A 27,794-nucleotide genomic window follows, 5' to 3' on the forward strand; every position below is an offset into this window, starting at 1 on the left:
CCAGCACACCACAGCAAAGAAGAGGGCACTGGCCACCACAGACTGGTAGGAGGTCTTCAGGAGTCTGTTGCAGACACTGAACGATCTGAGTCTCCTCAGGAAGAACATCCTGCTCTGTCCCTTCCTGAAGAATTGTTGTTCAAGGACCCCAAGGTACTTGTATGAGTCCACCCTCTCCATACATGATGTTGCCCTGTGTTTTAAATGCCAAATGCTGGAGGGTTGTGATGGATTTGCTTTTCCACCATATTTTAACACTCAAACAATCATCCTGGATCTCGATACTTTATTCGATTTTTGTTGGGATTTCTTTGTTAAATTATTTTTTATACTTTCTCCTATATCCCAAAAATTCAACCTGATGGTCTCCCTTACTTATTTTCCACGTGGCAAATGAAGCCAGTGGTTGTTTATTGAGGTTTTTTTCATAAAATGTTTCAATAAACTTTTAAAAAATCTGACATGACTGTCTCTGATTAACTGGAGCACTACAACGTGTTGGTCACAGTTAAAGAATTTAGCAGTTAAGTTTATAGCTCACAATTAAAAAAGGCCTTGAACTGACATTCATTTCTTCTGGTCTAACAACAGCGAAGACAACAGGAGAGCTCAACTTGTCACAGCCGGGCTCGTCTGAGATAAATGGCCTTCAAATGTATTTAATATTAAACATTTAAAGCCAATAAGCATAGCAAGATACGCATGAGATCCATTTCCATTTATTTAATCAAAGACTTGTCAAACAGTCTGGCATTTTGTGCTGCTGTTTTCAAGAGTTAATAACTGAAGAGAAGAACTCCATCGAGAGAGGACAGGAAACGCTCAGGGGACGAGTCCTCCATGTTGTCAGGGGTTGTTGATGGATCTGAATCTGAGGGCATCTTCTGTAATAAAGAAAAACAATCAAGGAGTTAATTGTGAAATAAAATGAATTTTGATGTGATGTTTCTGCCTCAGACCTGAAATCAGATCTGTCCTCAGGTTCTGCTAAACTTAAGGTTCTAAAGTTTGCTTTTGTAAAAAAGTAGCTGATCATGTTTTTGTTTTCCCATTAAAGACAGGAGAACTATTTAAGAGGAAAAACTAAATATATAATTAGACATGATGAATCCAATAATATGATCAGCTTTATGAATTTATGTTTTAAGACAAAAGTGTTCCTGCCACTTTCTATTGAAGAATATTTAAACTGTCATCACATGGGCCAGCCTGATAAATTAAACTAATGTTAAACATTCTCATATAACCACGACATAAACAGAGCTACAATAATTAACTTTTGAGTTAACAGATTGCTGCTGCTGGATATCACCTGAGAGGCATCAGAAGCTTGTATAATTTAATATACATAGAGTATTAACTCAGTGTTAGATGGACTGTGGCTATGAGTCTGTAATACTCCTTCTTATATCACTTTAAAGTGAGCTAGCTCTTTACCTGAAAGAGTGACACAATCTGGGACTTGTGTTCCTCGTACATGGAAACCAAGTGTCCTCTCTCTTCATGTCTGAAAGACAGATGAGCAGAACCGGTTTATACTGGTTTTTGTTAGCCATGGAAACTTTTATTTCTGAAGTGCAAACACATCAACAAATTTAGTTTAGACAAAACTCCCTTTAGACACTAGGTGGCGGTATTGGGCTGTTGTTTAAGTTATTGATCAGTATTTGGGTTAGTTGTTGTTTGCCCTGAAGCAAGTTCAACATATCCAGGCTTTCTTTAAAGTAAGCTGATTTAACAAAGCCAGAAGCTCCAGATAAAGATATCTGATAGCATGAGCTGATTATGAACTTTGTCTGCAGGCATTCTGCTTCAGGCTCTCAGCACGTCACAAAAAGGGGGCCTGTGAAACGTCTTTTGACCATTCTTATTCAGAAAAGTGCTGGGTGCAGGCGGTCCAATATAATGAGGTGTAATGATGAAGTTAACATGGTAAAACATGATGCTGCAGAAAAGTATTGTGTTCATTGGTACATGAATTTATTGATTTTACCACACACTGCACCACAGTGTCTCCCGTTGATTTATTATTTCTAACTACTCACAGTACAACTTAAACAGTGAGACGTGATTTCAGCAGTGTGAGCAGAAACTGCAGTCAGTTGGATTCTTGTGCTTCATGAGAAACATGCAGAAGCTTCAGTATTTGGCTAAAAAAAAGTAAATTCAATGTACTGATTTGGTGTTGTGTGGTAAATATCCATTAAACGAATCAGACAGCCAATCTGTGTGCAGAAACTCACTGGAGCTGGAATCAGAGTCTGGACTGCTGTTTCCTTTGAGCATTGATTTCCTTGAGGACAGAAAGAAGAACAATTTAAACATGAACTTCTTGCAGAACCATAGAGGTTGTTAAAATCTTCTGCTAGTCTTCCTTACATTTTAAGAAAGAATATCAATTGTTACTAAAATTACTTTGATGCAGATAGCGGTTACAATAACACGGTCCAATCATATGAGAGATCATTTTACCTTTGAGTCCTATGTGAAGGCGTTCTCTTCAGAATCAGCACTGCAAAGACAAGATGATGATGTCCACCTTCACAAGCTGCTGCTTCAGTCTGGCTGCATCATGGTTACCTACAGGAACACCACAGAAATACAATCAAAGTACTTTACTTTATTTATCAGAGGATGTACTGTATGCAAAGTAGAATTCATTTTATTAGCAATAATTCCTCAAACAGATTTGAGACTGCTTTGTTATTTGAGGGGTTCAAATGTAAACTCTTTAAACTAAAAAGTTATAACAGACAATGAAATATCCAAAAGAGCATTTTAAATTAAAATAAATCTTGTTGAACAGAAATACTTTTAATAACAGGAAAGTTAGTATATAACATATGAGCCACATAATCATGGAGCAAAGCAAGAAAAGTATTTCTGAACAAATTCTGAATATGCTGAACTAAAGTCACAACAAATCAACTGTAAACTATTGAATTGACTCCTGGTAGTGTGCTGAAGTCTTGAATATTAACTAAAGAAAATTAACACTAAAGTCAACCTGTTGAAGTCTTGGTAGAATATGATCAGCCCGTTTTGAGTCCTTGTACAAATCATATTTGGTTCATATTACATTTCACCATCGGCTGCTGATGTTAACATGTCCGTTCTGTTTCTTTTCTTTTAACAGTTAGAGACATATTCTATTTTAACTTAAGAGACCTTAACAGACATAAGCTATTTATTTTAGCTTGAAATAATTTGACGTAAAGTAAAGTTATTGTCGGTGACTGAATTTTACTTCCAGTTGATCTCGGAAGTCGGAAATTCCCAGTTGGTAGTCTGAAACGTCATCAGACATGCCCCCTGAAGTCGTAATCTCAGAGCATTGTAAAGTCCAAAAGTCAAAATTACAAAACAAAAAGATCAACGTAATTATTTCCAAAATTCACAACATGTTTTTATCTAACGAAATATTCAGTTTCAATTATATTTGTTTGCATTTAGACTTTAAAAAACAACATTTTCACTGCGGTCAAAAAACTTTTTGCTCTCCCACTACGCACCTGTATTAACGGGAAGGTCTAGGAATAAAACATTATTGTGAAAGAAATAGCCTAAAAGGCTTCAAAGTCTATGGGTCCACTGTCTTTCATAATTTTTTTCTGGAATAAAAACGTTTCAACCCACCTGTTTATTTTACAAATCGCACCCTGTAGGTCTGCAAAGAGGTACCCAAATTATAACCAATAAGAAACATTATTTTAAATATAGGCCTATTACTCAGTTTCTTTCTCGGTTTAAATTTGGTGAAATGTACATGTGTGGATGTAAAACTTTGCTAGACATACGCCTTTAATAAGATTTATCATAAAGTATGTGTTACACTGAAAGTCTAGTATTTTCATCTTTTACAACAGCCCCGATGTGAGGATGTGACCCATAGATGTGACCTAGTGCAGTCGTAGCGTCACTACGTAAACATCGCTGTTACGTCATCACGCAGTAGTTGTACGCGCCGGAGCAGGGTGTGAAGATGGCGGACGAGGAGGCCGAGCAGGACCGCAGTCCTGAGAACCGAATCACTGAAACCATCAGGGAATTAAGACAACGGTTACAAGAACTGCAGGAAGTGGTCGTCCGAGAGGGTAATGACTCCCCGGTCCAGTCCTCCTCTGAGTTCTGCCAGGAGTTCTGCAGGGTGAGTTATTTTATCCACACATTTCACTGTGCTAGCGTTAGCCAGCTAGCCTTTAATCATAACGGGTCGTTGTGCCTCCTGGATAATCCGGGAAATATAAAATGTGCTTCTATAGGAAGGAGTTTACATTCACTGACTTGTCCTTTTGCAGAATAAAAGTAAAAGGCATGGGTTTCACTGTAGAGAATCAGTGAAAACAACAGCGTGAACATGGTTAGCTCAAAAAGCTTTTTTAGCTGAGCTCGTTAGCTGATTCTGATCGTCAAGAAATCATTTAATATGTTGTTACCTTCTGTTTGATGGATCCACTGCACTTGAAATAACACAGTGATATTCTAATCCATGTGGTAGTTATGCTCAGTATTGCGGTTACATGTAAATATCGGGTTAAAGAGGTGTTAGCTTGACGTTAGCTTTTAGTCCTGTCTGTTTGGCTACATGCGCGTGCACGATTATTGTCTCGCGGTGATCACGTAGACCTCAGGTAACATAAAGGATCCGTCTCTCCCCGGAAAGGACCAGACAAGGCTAAGGTTGTTAAGAAGTTCGATACGTCGATACTTTTCGATACCAGATGTAGTTAAATCAGTATAACCTGTTTTTGTTATTTGTTTATGTTGTAGCTGCATCATTATCATCACAATATGAGCATTAAACACATCACCTTAGTCTGGATTTATCAAGGTAAATAACTACAATTGTAATATTTAAAGGACAAATATGTAAGATATCCACTGTAGTCTAACTAATAACAGGACCTTACTACATCTTTAGACGATGTTTTCACATATGCACTCTGGACAATATCTAGATAATTACAGGAGGACTTCTCTGGAGATTCTCCCGATCTAGCCATTCACATGTGCTCCTCACAGCGGGGGACCTTGCCTGTTAGAGGGGGGTCCCGATGTAAGACATGGCGTAAATAAACAACGCAGAAGTAGCGACCGAAGCAACAGAGTCCGCTACACAATGTTATAATGAGAATATTTGTCTTTATATCAATGCTATGTGTCGTCCAATGGAATGACAACATCCACAAAAGAGAGGAGAACAACATACTGACAAACAGAAAACCCAATGCAGCCGTTTAATTACGTGCACAGAGATCGTAGTGGTCGCGTGCAGACACTTTAGACAGTCACTGTATATAAACGTCATTCTCTTTTCATTGGCTGAAATTGAAATCTCTGGAGTACATTCGGCCGCGTTCAGACATCAGCTCACTCGGATATTCTGCGGATAAAATACTAGGGGTCTGGCTGGAGAAACTCCAGGTAAAGTCTGTGCGAAAAATGCGGCTATTTGCGTTCACACATAACCTAAAGAACCTCTGGGTAGCCTAATCTCCAGAGTTTTTCAGGAGATTTCCGTATGTGTGAAAAGGGTTTAAGCAAACATGCTATGCTGAAGTGTTGGCTTCTCTGACAGCAACACAGCAGCCAGTATGTCCTCCTCATAAGTTTTGATTCCCAGCCAAACTTTTTGACTTTTTTGTTTTGATCAGAGAAGGTAGGCGGTTTTAAGGCAACCCCACACTACTGTTTTGGACATCCCTCAGTTTGTCTGATATGTGCCCAGTTATCACGGCAAACCAAAAGGTGTTGCAGCGATGGAAATGGGCAAGCTAACTGGTTCAGATGTAGCTTGATTATAACCCACTAAAAACTAGTCATTTTTCTAATAAGCTCAACGTGGTAAAACTAGGATAAATATTGTAGATGTTTTTTAAAAATTGAGAGAGGTCAGAACACGTACATTTTTCTGCATTGCAGAGCTGGCTAAACACTGAAGCTTCCGCATCCGTGACATGCTGGGTTCGCATCAACTCTAGGAAGGAGGGTGTTGGGGGAGACGGCTCTCTCCAATATTTTGATTTTGGCGTGCAGTACCACATAAAAATACGTGTCAGAGATACATATTGCTCCTTTAAAGATCAAATTGTTTCTCAATCAGTTTTGCTGCTTTCATCATACTTCATGGATGTGCAGTCATGATGACAAGTTCTCTGGTCAGAAAAACGTAACAACAAACACTGATGTTAGAAGTAAGGCTGATTTTTTTTTTTTTGTGGCTGATCTTTAGTTACCAAAAAAGAGTAGAACAATGTTATGTTATTGCAGTGGGCAGTGTGTCTGTATACTGCAGTGTTTACTGGATGTGTAGTTGAAAAGGTCAGATGTAATGGGTTGTTGATGCTGTATAATAGGCCTCTTGCATCTATCAATTTGCAGTTAAAATGACTAAAGTATGAAATCTTTACTGCTGTGCATTTCATTGCTATACTCGATCAATATTGTTTAAAACTACTTTCTTTACGAGCCTATCTTTTTCTAAAAAACAACTCCTCCATCTTTAACCACACTTGCTTCAGCCCTCTGCTATTGATAGCTGAAAGCACAATGCCAAAGGAGAGAGCAGGTTTTCTAATTACTCTGCAAATAGACTTGTCCCTCTCAGTTTTTATACCTGCATCCACCAACTTTATTTTTGAATTAAATCAATGATACAAAAGCGTGTGGTCTGTTTTGGTTTGCATGTATAGGGCAATGCTTAGTTTTAGTTTTGTTGGAGAGAGTTTCTTCTGTGACAGAGAGAAATGTGGATCAGAGGAACAAGAAAGTGATAGGAAATTTGGACATTAGCAATGGTTTGGCTGAAGCCGCCTCATTGGATCTTCTGTATCCGCTGACGCATTGGAGAAACTCAGGTTATAAACCTGAAACCACTTTATTCAGTGATTTCTTATTTTTTTTAGGGATGTATGTGTTCATTCGACAGCAAATAGTTAAACATCAACACCCTCTCTAGTCAGCACCTGAATTACTGTTCAATTTAACAATTTATTAATACTTTAGACTTCTATGCCGGTCAAATCTTGTACTGTAATGTAGGCGCCCAGTTAATGGACCTGCTCTCCTCGCTCTACAGCCCAGATGTAAACAAGCACAGTGAACGGATAGCATCTTAATAGCAGGTTGTAGAAGCAGCAGTTTTGCAGTGTTTTGATCTATGAATGAAGGCATATCAACTGGAGCAATGAGTAACCACATTGAGCACGAGCATGTTGTTAAGCATCCATGTGGAGGACTGAAGGCTGATGATGCTTGTGCTGCTAATGTTAGCCACACTCTGCAAACCAAATTAAGTCGTTCTCCCACCAACAATTTGAGTCAATTGTGCTCAATATTGACTGTTTTCTGAGCTTTTTCTTACTATAAGACTAGTCGGTTTAATGGAATTTAAATTTGTATTTAATCTACTAGGCAATATGTTGCATTCCCAAGTTTTAATCAATGGGTCTGTTTATTTTAGAGAGGAGGAGACGTATGCAGATTATTGGATAGATTTAAAAGCCTTTGAACAGTCGACACTGAAGAAGTCCTGACCTTACATGAACTTTATCAAATGTAAGCAGTGGTAAAGCTCACACCCTGTGCTCATCAGGTAATGGTTCTGCCGGTTATGAAAAGAACTAATGTTCTTTAAACCTGTCATTTTTCACATATGCACTTCTGATCTGGTTGTTCACATATGCACCTCACAGCGGGGGCCTATCCCTGTCTAACGGGGGTGGAGGGTCTCCTGAGGCAAGAGTTGACATGAAAAGAACAACTTAGAAGTGGCGGACAAGGTAACAGAGTAGGAAGCGGTCGCATGAACTTAAACCATGTAGAGGGATATTATTACTGCAATTATTAATAATAATATTTTGGGTAATTAAGACGGTGTGTATGAGTTTTTGGTATTTAAAATTAAGGAATTGCCCTGTATTTAATGACTAGGACATGGTTTTTTGTTGCTGTGGTATTGTTAGGTGGGGGTTGTTTCTGCTGTATAAATCCAATGAATAAATCGTGAAACAGACTGAAGATTATAACACCATTTAATCGGCCAAGGTCAGACAACTTCACCAAACATGCATGCTTACAAATCACTGACAAAGTAACAGTGTTCACAGTGCTGCTTATATTCTGTTAAAAGGTGCAACCCACAAATTCCTTTCTATTTGGGTACATCACTATAAAACAATAAAGATGACATGACACAGATCTAGACTCTTTGTCTAGCAAACAGTTGTTGACAACATGGTTGGCTCTTACACAAATAAAGATCTGCTACAATTTAGGTGTTTCACCCAAACATTTACAGCTTCAGACACCCAAAAGTAGTAGTGCTAACAGGTGGTAGGCAGACTTGAATCATACATTTCACAAAGTTACCAAGATGAATGAATTTCATGAAAATTCATAGTAACAGGTATCTACACAGGTGATATTGTTTTATTTTTAGTCTTATTCCATAGAAAGTCTTGTTCTTTTGTTTTAAAGTTATTTTTGTACTGCACATGCCTTCTTGTTAGAAATATTTGTAAACAACTGAATTACAAAAGAATCTTTTACTAACACATCCTTTGCAAATACATCCTTTTTAAACGGGTGGTTTCAGTCTGTGTTTCTTTCTGAGTGTATACGAGAATTGAACAATAAAGGGTGCAGAGGGAGATGCTGTGTTGGAAGATTATGAGTTACAATGCTGAAGTTGAGACATCTCTGAAACCCTTTTCACACATGCAGAAATCTCCTGAAAAACTCTGGTGATTTGGCGACCCAGAGGTTCTTTAGGCTATGTGTGAACGCAAATAGCCGCAAATTTTCGCGCAGACTTTACCCGAAATTCTCCGGCCAGACCCCTAGTATTTTATCAGCAGAAAGTCTGAGTGAGCTGATGTCTGAAAGCGGCAGCATATAATCCGGAGATTTCAACTCGAGCCAATGGGAATAGAATGACATTTATATACAGTGACTGTCTAAAGTGTCTACACGCGACCACTACGATCTCTGTGCACGTAATTAAACGGCTGCATTGTGTTTTCTGTTCGTCAGTATGTTGTTCTCCTCTCTTTTGTGGATGTTGTCATTCCATTGGACGACACATAGCATTGATATAAAGACAAATATTCTCATTATAACATTGTGTAGCAGACTCTGTTGCTTCGGTCGCTACTTCTGCGTTGTTTATTTACGTCATGTCTTACATCGGGACCCCCCCCCTCCCCTCTAACAGGCAAGGTCCCCCGCTGTGAGGAGCACATGTGAATGGCTAGGTCAGGAGAATCTCCAGAGAAGTCCTCCTGTAATTATCTAGATATTGTCCAGAGTGCATATGTGAAAACATCTTAAATGTCTAAAGATGTAGTAAGGTCCTGTTATTAGTTAGACTACAGTGGATATCTTACATATTTGTCCTTTAAATATTACAATTGTAGTATTTACCTTGATAAATCCAGACTAAGGTGATGTGTTTAATGTTGTCATTCCATTGGACTACACATAGCATTTATGTAAAGGCAAATATTCTCATTATAACGTCATGTAGCGGACTCTGTTGCTTCGGTTGCTACTTCTGCGTTGTTTCTTTACGTCACGTCTTACCTCAGGAAATCCCCCAATCCCCCCCCCCCCCCCCCCGACAGGGATAGTCCCCCGCTGTGAGGAGCATATGTGAACGACTAGGTCGGGAAAATCTCCGGAGCGGTCCTCCTGTAATTATCTAGATATTATCCAGAGTGCATATGTGAAAACGGCTTGAGATATTGAGCGTGCTCTGAGAGCAGCGCTGTATCTTTTGTTTCTCCTGCATGTATCAAATCTGACAAAACTGCAGCCCTTAACCAAAAACGAGGTCAGCATAAATGTTCAGACTGACTATGAGGCTATAATGTGTGGAGCAGTTAGTGGTTTTTATTTTACAATAAAAGTGAATTGAGAGGAAATAATGCCATGAACTGTATGAATTATAGGTGTGGCCACTGTGATGCAACTGATAGTTATGTCAACTTTGTTTTCAAACTTCATGATTGGCATTTTGCCTGTGATGATGGATGGCGCTGTAGAGCAGTGGAGGAGTTCAGTCTTGATATAATTTGATTGGTTCTGCATTGAAATTCATCGTTGATCGATGCATCGCGATGCAAACGTGGACTATTGATGCATCGATATAAGGACTGGACATAATAAATGCTGACAAAAGTTGGAAAAAGCATCTGCCAACTGCCAAATTCGGGTGTTTTGCACAGAGTAAAGTGAGTTAGTTCAACCTAATCCCCATGGGGGTGAGTAAACAAAAGTAATGTAGGCTAACACCAGGATTTGTGACGGAAAACAACATAAATTGAATCCCTGTCATGTGCTTGCTGACCACAGGTCTGCGCTGCTCCTGGTGTCACTGTTAACAGTGATGGGCTATGTGCTGAAATGGCTTGACGTGTCTCTTTAGCCGACCACAGTCTGGATTAGCACAATCAATACACCAGGGGGTTACCTGCTGAAGGTGTGTTTAAACTGATGTCTTGCTGTCTTAAGTCCAAGATAAAAGAAGGGGGCTGTGGCAGTGACTTGTAGTTAAAGTTGCGGCTGTAAACACAGTTGATTCCCGACAGAGTCATCAAGAATCACCTCCAAGTGTAGCTCCTCTAAAGCTGCGTTCGTTCGATGTTACACATAAAATTTTCGACAAGCTCTTCACAATAAAAGTTCCCAGCCTATCTGTTGTTGTAGTGCTTTTAATGTGAAACATTCATATCAGGAAACGAGGTGTTTTCAGTAGTAGCAGGCTAACACAACTCGGAGCCATGTGCAGTGATATAGTAAATTAAGGATGCATCATGACATCAAATCGAGTGGGTGACTGGATTATCGTAATGTTGAGACCAGTGAAGATGCACAGCTCTACTGGTGGTCCTTTGTGGTATTTTGAATAATCTTAGCTACACAAAGACTTTCCTGTGACCTCTTTCTACATAAAAAAAAAAAAATGTTCATCCCTGTTTGACGGTGGCTCCCTTTCCATAGACGCTGTTGGAGTATGCGGGCCGGTGGAGGATAGAAGAAGAGCCTTTACCGCTGGTGGAAGTGTACATAGTCGCCCTACAGAGTTACGCCCAGGCCTCGCAGCATCTGTCCCTGCAGTGTGAAAGTGTTCCTCTTGTGATGGAGAGGCTCTCACTGTAAGTACCATTACAACACAAACCTGTGGTTAACTGAAGACTAGAATTAGCCCCTATAATACACGATCATTATACTGAATGAAATCCTCCTTAAAAGTCTAATTTACAGCTTTCTTTATTCTTAGTTTTTTCTAGTACAGACAAAGATTAATGTGTTATTTTTGCTGATTGTCTATTTTTTTTCTGCAGGAGTTTTGTGGAGCTTTTGCTCTCACTAAAGCAGGACGTCCCAGATGTTATATGGAAGGAGTTCAAATCATGTGTGCAGGTACAGCACAAGATTCTTATTTCTTTTAAAGATATATGGATATTTCTTGTAGTGCAACTTCAGAACTAAAGTTTTTATCTCCCCTCTGCAAAGAAGTATCCGAAAACTGTTGATGATATTTTAGATATAAAAATATGAGAGACTGAATGATAATACAGCACTTATCTTTCTCTAGAGACCGAGAGATCTTATGGATGAAATTAGTTTAATAGCAGTTAAAGTCTCATGACTCTTGAATTGTGTCTCTGAGTGACAGTGTTTTCCTGTTGTTTACAGTTTTCTTCCAGTAAGCTGCAGGAGAATGGGATCACTCAGCTCTCCCTGCTGTCTGCTCTTGGCCATTATGACGGAGTTTGGACCAACAGAGTTCTGCAAGGCCTCCTGTCCAATGAGAACCTGCCAACTGAACAAGGTGAGTCTCTTCTGTGAACATTTATTATTATTATTTGTAATGACGCTATTCAAAAACGAGTAGATCCATCTTTATTTCATTAACTTTACATGCGCTGCAGCATGCACATTTGACTCAGTGTTTGTGTTGTGTTCTCATTTAAGTGGAAACAAGTGTAAGAAATATATATTTCAGTCTCATGATGGTTACCTATAGTTTTGCATTTATGTTGGGGAAAACAGTTAGGTTTCTGATTAAATGGATTTTGACAGTATTTGATATGGCCAGTCAAATCCTGCAAAAAGCTGTAATTTTATTGTTTTATTATGAGCAGCCTGCTACACAACAAGAGACACAGACTTAAAACAATAATCCACACAGGCTTTCCCTCTTTTTTTTTATCTAACCTTCTGCTCACTTTTTTATTTTCATTTGTATGTTTCAAGATTGGTTCCTCCCCTTTTTAGAAAGCCTGTGTGTGATTTAGTCCACCTGTGGGCAATATTTACACTCCTTGCCAAGAAACAGTGCCAACAGTGCATGACATTTCAACCTATGACTATTGTTGCACTTTTTAGTGACCTCACTGTTATTTATGTCAAAACATACCTGAAGTTGTATGTTTCCTTCACATTCATGTCTGCTGTACCGGTCTGCACTGCAAAAATACTCTGCAAATTTGTCGAAGAGCAGATATTGTGCACAGTCTTGGTGTTTAAACTTTTAAAAAATGTTGAAAAGGTGAAAGAGGCATATTCTGCTAGATTTTTTACGTTACATACAGGAAGCAGCTACAGAGTCAGGATTAACACAACTCTTTTGAGAGTTGAAGAAAGAGCTGGGCGGGCAGTTTGACCTCACTGAAGTGAAGAATTATTTGATCCACAGCCAGGATTTTTTTGGGGGGGATAACAGTGAAATGACGGTAACCAGCATATGTAAATATAAAAGGATGAATAGCTTTGGATAAATTGGAGTTTCTCACATGTTGACTTTATCAGAATTCATTACTGAGATAGACTTGTAGTCCTTTTGGAGTGTAACAGACCCCTTATGGCTTTACCATGCCCATGCAAATGGTTTAAAAGCAGCACCTGGCTGTAAAAATATATCTGGCTGACGAAAACGTTCTGTACTGCACATAACGATTCATGGGCCTAACCCTAACCCAAATGTTTACTGGTGCTCTGCACTCTGTGAATGTACTCTTTATTGGTATAAGGGACAAAGACAAACGTCTTTGGTCCAATTCTTTTGCCTCCACAAAGCTATTTAATCAACTCTTATAGAATTGTAAAAACAATGTTGTTTTGAATATTCTTTGTTTTTCAGTTGAGGAGTTCCTGGTGCTGGAGGGGACGGTGCTGTCAGAGATGAGAGTGAAGCAGCTGATGAAGGACAGCCAGTCGGAGAAAGCTGCACTACTGGCAAAGACATGCTCGGAGTGTGCTGCCTTTCAGGGAAGCGGGTCTTTCAAGCAGATGTACCTCGTCTGCCTCTGTGCTACCTCAGATCAGGATCAGCTGATGGAAGTGGTGAGTGCAGTTCCACGGTGGAGATTAGCATCTTGCTTAAATATGAATCGGTAACCAACAAAAGAAAACATTTGTCAAAGTGTCAGAGGTTCACAAAGAATGGGATATAACCTATCTGAGTTTTCATTATATATATATTTTTTAAATCCAGCAGACATCTGCAATATGAGACCATTTTGACTATTTATAGATTTTTTTTTAAATCTTTCATCCTGTGGTCAGATAATTTGTCTATGTGAAACGAGACAGTTCGCCACAAGTGTTAGCAGGGATCTCTCAAAAGCTGAAATCGGGCATACCACAGCAGTAAACCTAAAATAAACAGATGTTCCTTCAATTTTATTGAAATAAATATGTTAAATTGATGCCAAAAACAAACCGATTATACTTCAGAATTGCTGAAAGCCTGAAGTCATACTTTGAAGCTGGGTGCAAATTCCTCAGTCAACTTGAAAATAGTTCCACCCGCTTGTGCATTTTTGCTTCATATTTACTTGATTTATAATATGCGCCACATTAAGAATTGGTTTCACCTAGTGCTGGGCTATATGGCCTGAATTTGATATCACAATATTTTTTTGCCTAATGTCGATATTCGATATGACTCGATATTTATCGTATTAAAGTTTATAAATGTAGCCTACAAAACTGAAACTCCACTGTAAAAAAAAATAGGCTGGCCACCACTGGCCATTGTAATCACTGGCCCAGGAACATTACTTTTGATTCGAAAAATAACAGTCACCAATTTACTCTTGAACCATTCTGATGCAAAAGTCAATTACACCTTTTATTTAATTAATTGAGCTCTAGTTATAAAAATATTGTGTATTTTTCTTATATTTATGTTCTCATGTTTATTCACCATGCTGTAACTGTAAGAGTCTACTTAATCTGATATTAATATGAGGCTGTGATACATCTTTCTTCTCTGTGAGAAACTCTTCATCTTTAGATCTTTACTTTAGGAGCTCTCTTAAGGGCTAAGATGTTTTGTGAATAACTTTTGTCTTTACCAGGATCTACTCTTTAACTTTCACGTGTTCCAGCTCCTCCAGCTGTCTGTCACTGTGGATCAAACTTTTTTTTCCGTTCTGGTTTCGTCATGCCCTGTTGTCACTCTCGACTCTTCCGGTGATTTTTTTTTTCTTTGAATGCTGATTTTAGCTCTGCTTTTGTTGGGATATGATGGTTTTAAAACCATTTTACCAAACGTGTGTTTTGGTAGAGAAAACCTGCGCTAAAATCTGTGTGCGAGTGTACAATTCGAGTGTAGCAGCAGTGAAGCCTGACTGTGCAGTCAGCTGGCCCGGACTCTGTCAATCATTAATCCGGGCCAGCGGGCCAGTTATAATGTTGAGCCTTGCATTATGTGCCCTTTTTTTGGAAGTAATTCGGCCTCACTCGCATCTTTCTCTTTCTCCTCCATGTTGGTCTCTGCATTTCTGTGGTACAACACTGCCTCTCTTCTCTGCTGTTTTACATTACTTGCTGCTATTTATCATACCAAGTCACTTTAATCATCACTTGTCACTTTGTCTTGTCATTCTCTGCAAATAATGTCTCAATTCCATGCATAGTTAACTTCATCATTCATTTTGTACTGTATATACCCCCTATTTTAATTTTAATTTTTAATTTTAATTTATCTTATCTATTCTGTTTAATGTGTATTTTGAGCTACTTGTCTGTGCTGCTGCAACGCCCTAATTTCCCCTCTGGGGATCAATAAAGTACTATCCTATCCTATCTTGGTCGCTTACAAGGGCGCTACTCAGGGGCAGGAGTGGAGTCTCCTCCGCCCTTTCGTCTCCGCGCAACACGCGCTGCCGCAGAAATCTAGTAGTTTAAAAAGTAGTTTAAAAAATAAAATCGGATGTTCCCTTTTCCATATCAAGCATTAATTAAATATAGATCGAATCGAGCTTCACAATATATCGTCCAGCACTAGTTTCGCTTTTAGTTTGAGCATACCTATCGTATTGCTCACCTACAGAAGAAATTCAGCATGCTCAGCCTTCCTTTTATCATTGCAAACTACTGAATCCTTTTTCAATAAGTTGCACAACCACAAGATGGCAGACTACTCTTTCAATGAACTTGTTACACTGTCAGTACATGATGAAGCTTATGAATGTGTTCTTTATGCTTATTGATATTGATGATAGTGAAATATGTTCTTACTATACACTGTAACTGTACTGTACGCTTTACTCCTGCAGCTTTCAAAGGAGGACTGTCGTGATGCATTAGAGATGATCTGTAACCTGGAGTCAGAAGGAGACGAGACTGCAGCTTTCAGCTTATGTTCAGCCTTCCTGACTCGACAGCTTCTGCAAGCAGATACATACTGTGCCTGGTAAGGAAACGAAAACACCTTCCTTTCATCATAGAGTGAAAAGATTAATCCTAGAAAAGGTAAAACAAAACAAAGCTATTTTCTTAGTCGCATAATCTGCACCTTTTCATTTATAAAATTTACAAGAACTGATAAATATCACATCTTAAAATGTATGCAAGACCATGCAATTAGTTGATTTATTTCAGTGCATGATGTCTTCTGCTTCAAGCATTTCTTACAATAAATCACTAAAATAGGTACAGTGGGGGTCTCCAGGCTTTAGCACAGTTCTTTTGGGGGTCCCATGCGGAAATTCAAAGCACTAAAAGAAACATGAAAAAAACGGTGAAGTGAATAGTTGACGTGAGTCAGAATAAATGAATCATTGTACTTGATCGTAGAAGATGATTGTGCATTGAATTCCTTTACATGAAATCAGGGAGCTCACTCTGTTCTGGAGCAAGCTGCTGAAGCGGTTGGAGCCATCGCAGCAGGCCTTCCTCGACAAATGCCGCCAGATGTCCTTACTGTCCAAGACCGTGTACCACATCCTTTTCCTAATCAAGGTCATCCAATCAGAGGTCAGTAAACAGTCAGCTGCTCAGGTATTGAATACATGAGGGCCCAGTGTAGAAGAAAAGTTACTATCACTTTTAAACCCTCAACTTTCATTATTTTTCACTCTCCCACACATATATCTGCATGTTTGATGATCATTTTTCAAACAAATGTTTCTGAATCTGTACCAACTTTCTTGCTCCCTACCGATGATGATGACTGCAGAGAAATTAGTTCGTTTTTTTTTTATATATACCTAAAACTGCTTCGTAAATAACTTTTACCTTTTTAATCAGCAATTTCTTTGGTTTCTGAGATGAGTACCACTGGAGTTAAAAGCTTCTGAACAATAAACACTGAGGAGTCATTCTGACTCCATAAAGTTTACAGCCTGCCTTGCTGCCTTCCCTTATCCTTTTGTACAATTGGAAGTTGAACAAGAAAAGTGCAAAATTTAGGCTGATAAAATACGAGATGAGTCCTGGTTTATCAACTGATGATACAAATCTTTGACTCTTAGGGGCAATTTTGCATATTTAGGTAACTTGTAATAATCTTTATCTTTTGTTTTTTCCAAAAAGGGATACAGTTTGATAATTTAGTTCAAAGATATTCAACTGAGAAGAGAGTTATGAGTTTCTGAGTAGTTTGTTGTGTGATTAAAGTCTAAATCATTCTGCTTTATTTATTTTATAGATGGACAGCGTTGGACTGCCAGTCTGCATTGAAATGTGCATAAGGGCTCTGCGGATGGCCTCAGATGATGGAAGCACCAAGGCCACTGTGTGTAAAACTATTTCCTGTTTGCTACCCACTGACCTGGAGGTGAAGCGAGCCTGCCAGCTGACAGAGTTCCTCTTGGAGCCCACAGTGGACTCGTACTACGCTGTGGAGACTCTTTACAATGAACCAGATCAAAAACTAGAGGAGGAGAATATGCCTGTCTCTAACTCGCTACGCTGCGAGCTCCTGTTGGTTTTTAAAACCCAGTGGCCTTTTGACCCTGAATTCTGGGACTGGAAAACACTTAAGCGTAATTGTCTGGCACTAATGGGCGAAGAAGCTTCCATAGTGTCGTCCATTGATTTACTAAATGATACTGAGGATCCAGAGGAAGAGGAAGACTTCTTCAATCAGGAGGAGTTCAATAATCTACCCGACCACTTAGTAAGTGGCACCTATGAACTAGGGGATATAACAGACCGGAAACAAAAAAACAGAGAGATGAAGAAACTGAGAGACAAAGGATTTGTGTCTGCACGGTTTAGAAACTGGCAGGCATACATGCAGTACTGTGTGCTGTGTGACAAAGAGTTTCTGGGCCACCGGATTGTCCGCCATGCACAGACTCATTTTAGCGAGGGAGTGTACAGCTGCCCGATATGTGCTGAAACCTTTACCTCAAAAGACACATTGGTTCCACATGTGGCGTCCCATGTAAAGCAGTCATGTAACGAAAGGTTGAGTTCAATTAAAACAAACAAGAAACTGGCCGATCCTACAACTGTTATTGCAGGGTTTAATGCAAAGAGAGAAAATGGACTCCATGCAAAAGCTGATTCTCAAAGAAAAAATGGCGGGATAGTGCATAAAGCTAAGGTCTGTGAGGCTCAGTCTAACATTGACAGTAGTGATGACAATGTGTGCCCTGTTGGAGACTGCAGAAGAAGCTACAAATTTTTCAAAAACCTTGTGGCGCATGTTAAAGGTCATGGGGACAACGAGGAGGCGAAGATTTTTCTCGAGATGCAGAGTAAAAAAGTTATTTGCCATTACTGCCGCCGCTACTTTATTAATGTCACCCATTTAAATGATCATTTGCAGGTGCACTGTGGTGTGAAGCCTTACATCTGTATACAGCTGAACTGCAAGGCAGGTTTTGTGTCCAACACTGAACTCATGGTACACAGGAAAACACACAGTACTTTTAAGGTTAGATGCATATTTCCAAATTGTGGCAAGATTTTCAATGAGCCCTTCAAACTCTACGACCATGAGGCACAGCATTATAAAACATTTACTTGTAGAGTTGCGGATTGTGGAAAGGTTTTTCATTCACAGCAGCAGCTGGCTGCACACAAGGAAGAGCATGCTCCCAAAAAAGAGGAATGTCCATCTCCTGAGCAGATGATACCGAAGAAAAAGCCGTGCACTTCACTCATTGAACAAATGCTTGCAAATCATACTCCCATTAAGCAAGAAAATTCCCAAGAAAACTGGAACACTGAAAGGGCTATTCCTGAACATGAGGGGCCATTGTCTTTGGAGAGTTTGCTGAAATCTTCAGCACCTGTTGAGACACCAGGCCAATACAGGGTCAACCATGAACAACAGAATACACCTTTCCCAACCAATCAGACTCCGAGTTTACATCATTCTGTTATTCAGCCTGTGAATCCCAACTCGTCTAATGCTCATGGAAACAGAGAAAGTTCCTGTGGTCCTTCTATGGATTATATGAGACCAGCTCCACAGAATCATCCAGTACCTCCATTTAAAGCCAATATAGGTAACTTGTCTCATAATTTTAATGCAGACGTCTTACAAGGCCAGCCACACATGTTCCACAACACTGTAAATTCTGCATCTGTGAGTTACAACTCCGGCAGCATCTTACCAACAACAGGGCAGCAGGGGCAAATGTGTGCTAACCACCTACCAACAGCCCCCCAACTCCAGAACTCTATGCCAGTGATGTCCCTACCACTCCCACCAACAGTTGTCCCACAGCCACTTACTGGAAACCGACCAGAGATCTCGGTTACCTCCTCCACCAGCACAGCTACACCTCCAGGACTGAAGGAGCGATTCCACTGTGCGTTCGAAACATGTACCAGGCACTACAGCTCTCACAGAAGTGTTGCTAAGCACATGAAAACTCTTCACCCAGATTTCTACGAACAGTGGAAAGTTAATCGAACAAAAATCAAGATAACCTACGCTCCAGTCAAACATGTCAGTCCAGTCGTCTCATCGCAGAACCAGCAGTTGAACCAGGGACAAGTCCATTCAGTTCAGAGGCAAAATGTTATCCAATCACCTCCTTACACAAATGTGGGTACAAGCATGAAGTACAACGCATTACATTCCCTTCCATCGTCTGCCCACAACCAGAATGCTTCCCTTCTGATGCAAAATGTTTTGAATCCAATAGTTCTCTCTCAGCTTGGCGAGGAAACTAATCCAATACCTGCACAGCCCCAAGTGCCAGTTAGTCAAAACTGGCCTTTGGCTCCTGGAAGTGGACAAATACAAAACTGTGGCTCTTCCCTAGTCTATCCATCCAATATGCAAGTGATGCCACACGTCATCTCTGCAAGTGCCACTCTGCCACTCAGTGTCCCATCTTGCTCTGTGATTGGTTCAACAATTAACCAACCAGATAAGTCTTTGCAGCCACCGGCTATGGAAAGTATGAGCCAGTCAGTTATGCCCCTGTACACAGACAGTGCTAATCAAATGTCACAACAACCGTTGTTGCAAGCATCACTGATGCAAAGCAGTGTAGTTTCCAGTTCTAGGGCACCAGATAAGTCAAAGTGCAATGATAAATCAGTACAAAGCCAGCAGTCCCATTTTTCTTCTCTGGCCAGTGCGAGCCAAAACACCAGTAACAATCAACCTCAGAATGACCCAGTTGTGTCTAAAAACACCCCTGAAAACCTAAAGAGAGTCAAAAGAAGTGCAAGGACAAAATGGCCAGCTATTCTTAAGGATGGCAAGTTTGTTTGTTGCAAGTGTTTTAGAGGATTTGATAACCCCAAGTCCCTTGGAGGCCATTTGTCAAGGGGTACCAGCTGTAAACTATACCAAGAGTCAGAGTTGAACTCGGACCTGCCAGCATCATTTCTTGGCCTTCTTAATTCAGAGCAAACAGTTGGCAACACACAGCCACAGTTGCCTTATAACCCTGGCCCTATTTTACAGGAGAAGCCCCATCGAGCAGTTGCCAATGGATCAACAGTCACAAACAATTACCCAACTCCTAATTACGCACAGAATAATTTGCCCCTGTATGGGAATGGGGAGTCAAATGAAGACCTTCTGAAACAAATCATGACCGATTCCAACATTTCTGAACTTTGTGTGCCCACACCTGCTACAATTCCATTGCTCCAAAATCCTTATGGAGTATCTGAACGTTTACCAGGTAGTTCAGTCATACAGCATACAGAAAATATCCAGCCGAAGCGAGTGGATAACTCGTATAGTTCAACCCCTTATCCTAAGGCAAGCGATACATTCGCCAGGAGTGAATTCCGTGACCCACTTCTTTCTCAAATTCTCACAGAAAATCCAGGAAGTCTTCCCACAAACAGCAATGAAGGCTTCACTTGCATTCAGACTCCAGATAGAACTGCAAACCCAGTGATGCAACCACTTTTACCTGATAGTCAGCTTAGCCCAGCAACAACAAGTGGCACACAGGCTGAAACACAAAGGAAGAAAACCGAGCAAGACATTAAAAAGAGACTAAGGGAGCAGATTTTGGCAGGTGACCTTCAGCGTAGGAACAGTATTTTTAATTCAAGCATTACTGACCCCAATGCAAATTCAAAGCCTTTTGTGCCCATGCGCAGCCCCTCTAGTAATGCTGGCCTTAATTCCCATGTAGCAAAGAGTGAATCCTCAAGTGAACCAAAAGTTATTCAAGAAAACTCATCAATCATTCAAGGGACCTCTGGCACAATTGAACAACTACTAAACACACAGAGCTTTACTGGTTTCAGAGAGTCGTCTAGCATGAAGCAAGAGGTAGTGTCCCCCACAAGGGTCACAGTCAGTGATGCAGATCTCGAGCCCACACTATTATCTGCCTGCCAGCAGCAGCTGATGGCAGAAATTCAAAGTGCATTTGAAAGGCTTAACTTAGTCAGAGAAATGTCTGATCAAATGTCAGCTTCAATGAAACCAATCAGCCCTAATACAAACAGCCACACATCACCCGTGAAGGTTGAAATTCCTTGCCCAACATCACCAAACATTGTTAAGCCATTTGCTTGTGAGAACTGCCATTTTAATACTCTGTCAGGTGAAGCTCTTTGGAAACACCTCTCTAAAGCTCACAGCTACACACTTGAGATGGTGAATGTGGTCAAAAAAAGGTATGGTGAATATGCTCCTTACAAGTGTCAAAAATGCAACAAAAGATTCACTCGCAACTCAAACCTTCGCACTCACTACCATTCAGTACACAAACTATCAGGCAAGGAAATCGAAGAACTGGATTTGAAGCGCAGAGAGGCCAGAACTGCTGTTGTTAATAACTGGCGTCTTAATAAAAACCAGGCTCTAACAGCTCCATCCACAATGGTGGATCAATCCAAGAATGCCGCTCAATCCATGAATGCTTCTCAATCAGTGTATTCGGCTCAGTCCGTGAAGGCTACTCATTCATTACCAGAGATCAAAACACCTGTGCATTCACTCCAACAGGCAATAAAACGTAACTGCCCATCTCAACCCTCTACCAGCATCAAGCAGCCAATAGTTAAACCAATCATAGAGGTTCCCAAGAAGAAGAAAAAGAATCCAAAGTCCGGTGACTCAAAGAGTCCATACAGACCTTACCGTTGTGTCCATCAGGGCTGTGTGGCAGCCTTCACCATCCAGCACAATCTGATCCTGCACTACAGGGCTGTTCACCAGTCTGCTCTTTCTGCGTTGGAGGTAAACAAGGACCAGGACCAGAGTGAGGAACTGGATGAAAAAATGGACCATGACGAGGAAGACCTACAGCCAGTGATCCCTCGAATTTCAGAATTCAGATGCCACGTCAAAGACTGCTCCCGTGTTTTCCAAGAAGTCCCCAGCCTTTTGCAGCACTACTTTCAGCTTCATGAATTCAGTGTGGAAAGAGTCAGCAATATCTTGTCTGGTGTAAAGCTTGGCCGGTTTGCGTGTGGCCACCAAGAATGCTCAGTATCCTTCACTTCTTTCTGGAGGTACATAGGGCACGTCAAAGACCACCACAAAGATATGAAGCTAACCAAAGCAGAACAACTAAATGCTATGTTCAAGTGTGAAATTGAAGGTTGTGACCTCGCATATGCCACAAAGTCAAACATGCTCAGGCATCTCATGAAAAAGCATAATGACTTTTACCAGCATAAACTGAAGAATCAACACATGAAGGAAGACAGGATGAAACCCAAGACTTTGCTTTACCAAATAGCAAAGACAAGTAACGGAAAGGAGAACATTGAGACTAATAAAAAGATCCTACAGAGGGCAAGGGACGCCAAGAGAATGCACAAATCAAAAAGCAGTCACTGGACCAAATATGGGAAACCCTCCTTGAAATCTAAAGTTGAGGCATCTGCAATGTGCACCAAGAAATTCCCTTTACAGTACCCCTGTATGATTAAAGGTTGTGATGCAGTCTTGAAATCGGAACGAAACATAGTCAAACATTACATTGGACATGGACTTTCAGAAAAATACCTGGAACTGCAAAGAAGTCATTTCATATTCTGCAAGAAGTTCGCAAAGCACAAGTATCACCCAATCAGGAGTGATGATTCTAAATCCGACAACACCTCTGAAGTGTCTGACAACGAAGTGACCACAGACGGCCAGGAATTAGGAGAAAATGGACACCCAAAACCCCTCCTACGGCGAAGGGCCCCAGCAGGAATCCCAACTCTGTTCGACAGCAAAATCTGCAACGGGGAAAGTTCAGACGGCTCTTTGGTGGTCAAACGTAAACGTGGGCGCCCTCGAAAACTGGTGGGAAAAATAGTTAAGCGCAAGAAAATCCCACGCATGAAAAAGGTTGCCGTAGTCTACAGCAGGGATGATGAATCAGACTCCTCCTCCCCTGCAGTCATACAGGAGGAGACAGCTGAGCAGAGTGCTTCACTGGCCACTTTTAAACCAATGGGATTTGAAATGTCGTTCTTACAATTCCTCACGCAGTCAAAAAAATGTGAAATTCCTTTGACTCGGGCAATTGTCGATCCAGAAACATGCACAAGAATTCTAAGTCCAACCAGCAAAGACACTTGTGTTAAGTTCAGCAACCGCGCTAAAATCAAATCACTGAATAGGGTTAGAATCATTATTGACAAGGCCTTTAAAAGTATCTCTGAACGCATGTTGAAACAGCTGCAGGACATGCAGCCCAAAATCGTGTTGGAAAAAAATCATTGAGTAGTCTTTTTTTTGAAGCAGAATCTCAGGACTAGAATGAGTAGAATCTGCTGCAAACCCCTGGTTCCCTTCAAAAATGTTTTTACACATCCAGTTATCAAAAAAGAACAGTTGTTTTGAAAGATACTGTAATATAGCCTGTACATTTTTTTATAGAACAGTGTATAGCATGTTTTTATTTATGGACTCATAAGTTGTGAAGTTGTCTGAATTCTTTTTTTTTGCTGAAAATTGAAATGTGACACCAGTTCTGGTATCTTAATCATCCCTGTGGGAAAATGGACTTCGAAACGGATTTACTGTTGTATGTAGTTTGTGATCTGAAGATGTCAATTGTTGTGCATTTGTGTGTATATAGTTTGAAATCACCCACTGCCACCAGCAGTCTTACTATTAAACGATCCGCTTTTCTACAACATGTTTGACTTGTTTGCATCATTTGTGGCTTCCTTGGTTATAAGATTTTTTTTAATTAAAGGCAAGTTCCTTAGAGGATTTTTAGGTTGTTGCGTAATACGACACCGTGAGCTCTTAAGGATAAGATAGGTGTCTGACCATTCAGAGCTTTATGTGAGAAGAAAGATTTTAAATTATTTTCTAGGTATTATTGGGAGCCAGTGCAGAGAAGCCAATACAGGAGTGATGTTATCTCTACTTGAGAACTGACTGAAGGTTTTACCTCCAATCCTGCTTTTAGAGACTTTAGATACCACAAGAAGACATGTACTGAAGTTGAGAATGAAGAGCAGATTTAATTCAAGTTTTATATACTAATAATTTATTATATATTTGGGTGTTCACAAGCAAAATAAATCTATATACATTAGGAACAGTATAAATGATATAACATGCAAGCTTTCACAATTCTGAACAGAAAGTCTACCTTTACATGGTTATTAAGGATAAACTTTAAAAAATATATCTTCTTTACATGCATCATACACGCATACTAATAAGTGCTGTTGTGTGTTTTCGACAATATCAGTTCAAAGAAACAAATCAGGGCTACCAAATGACTCGGGAAATCCTTTATAGCCTTTTGAATGCAGAGATTTGATTGGCTAAGCGTCACATTTTTAACTCATTGAAGTGTTTTGTGTTGTTAGTTTTCCTGGGCTGTTTTAGGGTCAAATGTAGTCCTGAAAAGCTGCACGGTTAAAAACAACTGGTCTTAAACTAGCTACATTTTGCTTTGAGAAAAATAGTCACAGGAAATAAAGATGTTTATTTAATATAAAGAGTTAGAGACGTCAAAAAATGCTGTCAACTGAAGCTGCTTACTGTAAAATAAAAACATAAAAAAGGTACCATAGGTTGTCTCACCTTAGTACAGTGGATGTTTTTTTAAGCACAGGCTCTGAATAGACTTTTGAGCATCGTCCATGTTGTATTTTTAGATAATCAAAGCTCTCTGTGCTTTCACTCTGAGGTGGAAACTTGAGCTCTTCAGGACTGGACTGTCTGGTTCTCAGCTGTGTGTGTCGGCTGTGTGATGCCATCCTTGTTGACAATGGAAACAGGTGGCCGGCTGTAAAGTGACGCCTTCTCCTCCACGGGGATGTATTTCCTGGTGAAACATTTCCACGCCCGCTTCCACACAATGTACATGAGCTCCACAAAGTTCAGGAAGATGCACAGGATGGAGGTGCAGCCCATGATGTAGAGGAAGATCTTCTTCTCTGTGGCTTTGCCGATGAAGCAGTCCACCGTGTTGGGGCAGGGACTCTCGCTGCACTGGAGCATGATGGGAACCTCAAAGCCGTTGTACAGGAAGTAGAAGACGAGCAGAGATCCCACCTCGAAGGTCGTCTTAAAGACCAGGCTGAGGATGTAGGTGCAGAACAAACCTCCATCCATGCTAACTTTGTCTTTGTACAGCTTCTTTTTGTGTTTGGCCTCCCGATGCTCTCTGTAGGCCACGTGCAGCGCCACCAGCAGGGACGGCGTGGACACCAGGATGAGCTGCAGGGCCCACAGACGAATCTGAGAGATGGGGAAGAAGCGGTCGAAGCAGGCGTTCTCACAGCCGGGCTGACGGGTGTTGCACAAAAAATCCTTCTGCTCATCCTTCCACACCTGCTCAGCCGCCGCCACGTACACCAGGATCCTGAAGAGGAAGACCACGGAGAGCCAGATCCGACCAATCACAGTCGAGTATTTGTTGACCCCGCTGAGGACGTTCTCCAGGAAACCCCAATTCATCTTCCTCTCGGTCTCCTGTCAAGTCACAAACACAGTCAGGGGTTACCTTTTCAGGACCAATGAGATCCTTCATACAAACAAAATCATCAAACTCAAAACCCATCTGGGAACAGTTGATTTCTACGCACTGCATTTATTTAAACTAAGTATTTTTAGTTACTAGATAGAAAAAGTAAGAGTCAGCACACAGCTTCAGTAAATTTTAAAACCGCAGACCAGGCAAGAAATCTGGGTGTAGCGATTGCCTCGGAACTAAATTTCAAAAGCCTCATTAAGACAATTACAAAGAATTAGAGGAATTCTGTCCCAGCAGGACCTGGAAAAACCTGTCCATGCATTTATCTTCAGTCGTCTTGATTACTGTAACAGTGTCTTTACAGGTCTGCCTAAAACATCAGTCAGACAACTGCAGCTGATCCAGAACACTGCTGCTAGAGTCCTCAGCAAAACCAAGGAAGTGGATCACATCAGTCCAGTTCTGAGGTCTTTACACTGGCTCCCAGTCTGTCAGAGAATAGATTTTAAAATCCTGATGCTGGTTTATAAAGCGCTGAATAGTTTAGCGCCAAAATTTATTAGTGACCTCCTGATTAACTACAAACCATCCAGACCGCTCAGGTCGTCTGGGACAGGTCTGCTCTCAGTCCCCAGAATCAGAACCAAACATGGAGAAGCAGCGTTCAGTTTCTCATCTCAGTATATGTGGAACAAACTCCAGAAAACTGCAGGTCTGCTGAAACTCTTAGTACTTTTAAATCAAGGTGGACGACTCACCCGTTTACAGCTGTCTTTCATTAAATGATTTAAATACATTTATTTTATTAATTTTTTTATTATGATTTTAGACTTTAACTATGCACTGTAACTTTAACTCTTGTTTTAATGTAACTCTTTTATATTTTAGATTCTCTTTTGGCTGCTTTCATTTTTCTTCTTTGATATTTACGGTTTAGTTTTAATTCATTTTAAATGGTTCTCTTGTTAAAGTTATCATTGGGGCCTTTTTGCCTTTATTGGAAAGACAGCTGAAGAGACACAGGAAATGTTGGGAGGGGAAAGTGGGGGATGACATGCAACAAAGGGCTGAGGTTGGATTCAAACCCTTGGTCTATAGCCTCTGTACATGGAGGCCCACAACATAACCGCCAGGCTATCTGCCCTCCCTTACATGTCCTCTTTTAATGTGTTTTTCTGCTCTTTGTCATGATGCTTTTGATGCTTTGTGTGAAGACAATCCATATTGTTTTAAATTCAATAATATTAGAGTATCATTATCCAGAGAAATCCAGTTTCACTCAATATACTGAAATACACATTTGTTTTAATGTCGTACAGTCTATGATCCTCCTCGTTAGATCTAAACACAAACAACCAAACAACCTCTGTACACAGAGGGGTACCTCAGCGCTGAAGAGAACAGTACAAAACAGAAAGATAAACAGAGTCAGAACTCTCCTCTGCTTTGTTCAAAACAACAAAACATACACACAAGCCAATAGATGCATTCTTACTTTATTGAATAAGATCAAAGTCTTAGTTTTACAAACACTGCTGATCTGACGGTCACTTCATGGTTGAGTCAATTATAAAGGCAGAGCTCATCCCTACAGGAGCCTGTAGGACCAAAAGTTATGATGTGTGCTTTTATCCAACAACATGAAATCTATTCTTGTAAAGTCTAAAATCAATCTGAAGATTACAGCTTATTTCTTAATGGAAGTGAGATAGAAACTGACCTGCGATGCTTCCGAGATGTGTCCTCTGTGCAGGATGATAGCAGGGTGGTGCTCGGCCGTGCAGTGTGTGTGTGTGTGTGTGTGTGTGTGTGTGCTCTGCTGTCTACACCTGCAGGCTGGCAGCCACACCTTACTGTACCACACGCATAACAAACATCCGTCATTGTGCTTTGCATCAGCTCCATCACAGACTTTCTGTTTTGTTTTCAGCACTTTTACAGTCAATTATCAGAAGTCACATAGGATGGAAATTTCCCACAGATCACCTGTTAAACCTGCATGAATGGAGGTATGTGTATGTGAGTGAGTATGTGTGTGTGTGTTTCTGTGTGTAGTAGATGTTTACACACAGACAGCATCACCATGGAGACGTCTAATGCAAATAAAATGTGCAGCCGGTCCTGTTTGTGGCTCAGTGTGGGGGAGGAGGACAAACCGATTGTTTGAGTTCCTGC

The 27,794-nt window shown here is 40.4% G+C and overlaps 2 protein-coding genes and 1 long non-coding RNA gene across 3 annotated transcripts; 1 reads left to right on the top strand and 2 right to left on the bottom strand.

Annotated features, from left to right (window-relative positions):
• Positions 1 to 703: 703 nt before the first annotated feature.
• Positions 704 to 4,616, bottom strand: LOC109999006 (uncharacterized). The gene is made up of 5 exons (XR_002278619.3): positions 4,437 to 4,616; positions 2,473 to 2,580; positions 2,244 to 2,293; positions 1,438 to 1,507; positions 704 to 884 (listed from the first exon to the last, which is right to left on the bottom strand). It is a non-coding gene; the product is annotated as an uncharacterized lncRNA (long non-coding RNA).
• znf292b (zinc finger protein 292b) lies at positions 3,965 to 23,819 on the top strand. Its single transcript, XM_020653947.3, has 8 exons — positions 3,965 to 4,147; positions 11,002 to 11,156; positions 11,346 to 11,424; positions 11,701 to 11,836; positions 13,148 to 13,350; positions 15,573 to 15,709; positions 16,131 to 16,272; positions 16,946 to 23,819. The coding sequence occupies exons 1-8, from the start codon at positions 3,983 to 3,985 to the stop codon at positions 23,399 to 23,401; spliced, it is 7,473 nt and encodes a 2,490-aa protein (XP_020509603.2). The 5' UTR covers positions 3,965 to 3,982; the 3' UTR covers positions 23,402 to 23,819.
• A 309-nt stretch (positions 23,820 to 24,128) lies between these two features.
• Positions 24,129 to 27,542, bottom strand: gjb7 (gap junction protein beta 7). Its single transcript, XM_020653949.3, has 2 exons — positions 27,340 to 27,542; positions 24,129 to 25,618 (listed from the first exon to the last, which is right to left on the bottom strand). Exon 2 carries the CDS (start codon positions 25,601 to 25,603, stop codon positions 24,848 to 24,850), a length of 756 nt encoding a protein of 251 aa, XP_020509605.1. The 5' UTR covers positions 25,604 to 25,618; positions 27,340 to 27,542; the 3' UTR covers positions 24,129 to 24,847.
• Positions 27,543 to 27,794: the final 252 nt, after the last annotated feature.

Source organism: Labrus bergylta, chromosome 15 (genome assembly GCF_963930695.1).
Source record: "Labrus bergylta chromosome 15, fLabBer1.1, whole genome shotgun sequence".
Taxonomy (NCBI): domain Eukaryota; kingdom Metazoa; phylum Chordata; class Actinopteri; order Labriformes; family Labridae; genus Labrus; species Labrus bergylta.